The sequence below is a fragment of the Cornus florida genome, unplaced genomic scaffold (genome assembly GCF_030987335.1).
Source record: "Cornus florida cultivar Cherokee Brave unplaced genomic scaffold, ASM3098733v1 CherokeeBrave_3.0.0_Hap2_Chr04, whole genome shotgun sequence".
Taxonomy (NCBI): domain Eukaryota; kingdom Viridiplantae; phylum Streptophyta; class Magnoliopsida; order Cornales; family Cornaceae; genus Cornus; species Cornus florida.
In genome coordinates, this window is record NW_026775574.1 from 49944864 (window position 1) to 49947691 (window position 2828).

At 38.4% G+C, this 2828-nt stretch overlaps 1 protein-coding gene across 1 annotated transcript; it reads right to left on the reverse strand.

The window, feature by feature from the left end:
• Positions 1-440: 440 nt before the first annotated feature.
• LOC132303229 (uncharacterized) lies at positions 441-1778 on the reverse strand. Its single transcript, XM_059800411.1, has one exon. It carries the CDS (start codon positions 1511-1513, stop codon positions 620-622), a length of 894 nt encoding a protein of 297 aa, XP_059656394.1. The 5' UTR covers positions 1514-1778; the 3' UTR covers positions 441-619.
• Positions 1779-2828: the final 1050 nt, after the last annotated feature.

Genomic DNA, 2828 nt, shown 5'->3' on the forward strand with positions numbered 1-2828 from the left:
TCATTCACCTACACAGTTGGAATATTATATATATATATTGGGAAGGCAAAATCAATAAGAATTAAGTTCACATTGGTATCAAAATGCATTCACCTCGGCATTGATTTGAAGAGTTGTCCTCTATCGCCTTTGTATTGCCGTACTCCGTCGGTCCAATTCCTGGTAAAGCAGCTGTGGAACCCACCACAGATTCCATTTTCATGTGTTAAGAATAGTTTGTGTGTCGTCTCATCCATTCCGTAAGTAAGCATTGCATGTAAATGTGATAATTGTATACATAAGATTCGAATAAATCCGATATGATGCACTGAGCACCCAACTAAAAATTATCCAAGATGTAAGTTCCAAATAACTTTGGAGCTACACAACCATATCCTTCACATACCTCAAATAATATCTATATATATATATATATAGATATACACACACACTACTATATATTTCCTTCTAAAGTAAGCAGTTTCATTTCACCAAAATATGCAAATTGTTCCAAATACTAGTAATATTTACAGAAGTAATAACAAACAACACTATCAAACGCATCGTAACTCATACATATATTAATTAAAACCCTAACCCAAAAAAACATATACCCAATCAGAAATTTAAATCAAGTGTCTTAGAAGGGATGGATATTCCTGCTCAATCCGTTCACGTTAGCAAAGAACCCTATTATATCTTGCCTGTACGGAAGGAACGACCGCCGTCGATCTCCGTCCTTCAACGTTCTGTTCCTCGCGTAGTGCACCGCCGGCGACACACCGCCGTCGGCGGCAACTCCATTCGCCTTCAGTTCTCCGGCCAATTTCAATGCCGCCTCCGTCAATTTCTCAACCTTCTCGCCTCTCTTCTTTCCATTCGAATTCGACGGAGTCAGAAAGACGAAGGTGTCCTTGCCTTCGCTGTTGCTCCGGTGAAGGAGGTCTCGGAATTTCCACCGCTTCGATGATCCCGTCGAGTTGCTTTTCTTGCATTTTCCCGGCGACTCCGCCCCCGCCGCCTTCGGCTTCCAGACGCAGTACGTTCCCGGCGGAATCCGGTCCAGCTCGTCGGATTCCGACGACGAACACGACGGAGTCTCACGCTCTTGGATGAAAAGCTTCCTGAGAGGAAGCCGAGGAGGCTTAGGAGGAACAGAGTTTTCATTTCCGGCATGACCTAACAGCAAATCTCTGTTGAAGATCGGGAAAACAGGTCGGATCTGACCGTTGTAGAAGATATCGTCGGCCGAAATCGGAGACGAATTAGGCTCTCTGCAAACAAAAGCGAACTCAAACTCATCGTTGTCGTCTTCTTCGTTCTTCTTCTTCTCCACTTCTTCGTCTTGAATAATGATTGGTTGCTTATCCTCAAACGATTCTTCGTTTTTGAAGCCAAACACATCATCATCAATCTCTGCTGACTCCGATTCAGCTCTGAATTCTTCAACAACTCTGGCAGCAATCTCGGCCAAATTGCACGAGGAATAGCTATTGAAGCTGGGTGAGAGCGATAGAACTGAACTCGACTGCATTTGGAGGTATGCAAGTCGTAAAGGACACTCGCAGCTCTGTTGTGCAATTTAGAGAGAGAGAGAGAGAAAGAAAGTGGTGATCCTGTGGCTTCGGGTTTTGAGAGAGAGAGAGAGAGAGAGAGTATTTGTATGTGTGTGTGTGTTTGGTTAAAATGGCCAAAAGTGTGGGGTTAGTTTGAGGATATATAGATGCAAGTGGTTGAGGAAATAGCTAGCCTCCAGAGTCCAGTGAATCTGTGGATGCTTGGAAAACGAAAGATACATGGTACCTATACTTATATATATATATAATCTCAATAGAATATATAAATCAATAGATATATATATATATTATATATGTATAGAGAGAGAGAGTAATTACGCGCTTAGAAAAGGAAAAGGAAAAAGGAAAAGGGATTGAATTGGGTAAAGAAAGCGTACCCGCCAGTGTTGGTGTTGGAGAAATGGGGACCTTTGAGAGGCACGCATCAATTTCATTTCAATGAGTCGGGGGATATTTCTTTTCTTGGTTCACACGTAACACGTGCGAGGTTCACACGAGTCACACTCTTATTACATTTCCACACGTATTCACTACTATTCTTTGGTTCTAGAAATGCCATCCATCCCTCTAACCTAATTAATTAAATAAAATAGTGTTCACACTATTAACCTAATTAATTAAAGGAAATAGTGTTCACACGTATTTACTATTTTTTTTTTTCTAGAAATCCTCCTATTCCTTTATCACCATTAATTAATGCTTCGCTATCACTATTAATTAATGCTTCCTTCATGGTTTGATAGCAAGGAAGACAAATTTAAGCTAAAAGTCGTGACAAGGAAATAAAAGGATAATAATTGATGGGTCATTCTTTATTATTCACATATTTTCATCACTGTGAGGGAGATAAAGTAAGGTTATTATAACTATTTTAAATTACAATATTTCATAAATTATAAAATTATAGATAATAATGGTATAACAGCAAAAATAATTTAAACTTAAGTTCTTCTCTTCTATTCAATCGAATAAAAAGAGGTTAAGATTTTTTTTTTTTTTTTTTTCCCCTTTCTACAGAATTAAGCATAAAGAAATTATAGAAAAATATTTTTAAAACCGGAGGGCTAAAAAGGCTAGCCAAAATGATAATAGTCTTTAGATATACTAAAGTGGAAGCAACCTAAATATGCAGCTAGGTGTTTTTAATTAAATGTCACTTTGCTATCTACCCTTAACTAACTTATAACAGCGCACATGTAAAAATAAATTCTGCAAGTTGGGTTGAGACAGAATTTTTTGTTTTTGTTTTTTATTTTTGTGTTTTCTGGTTTT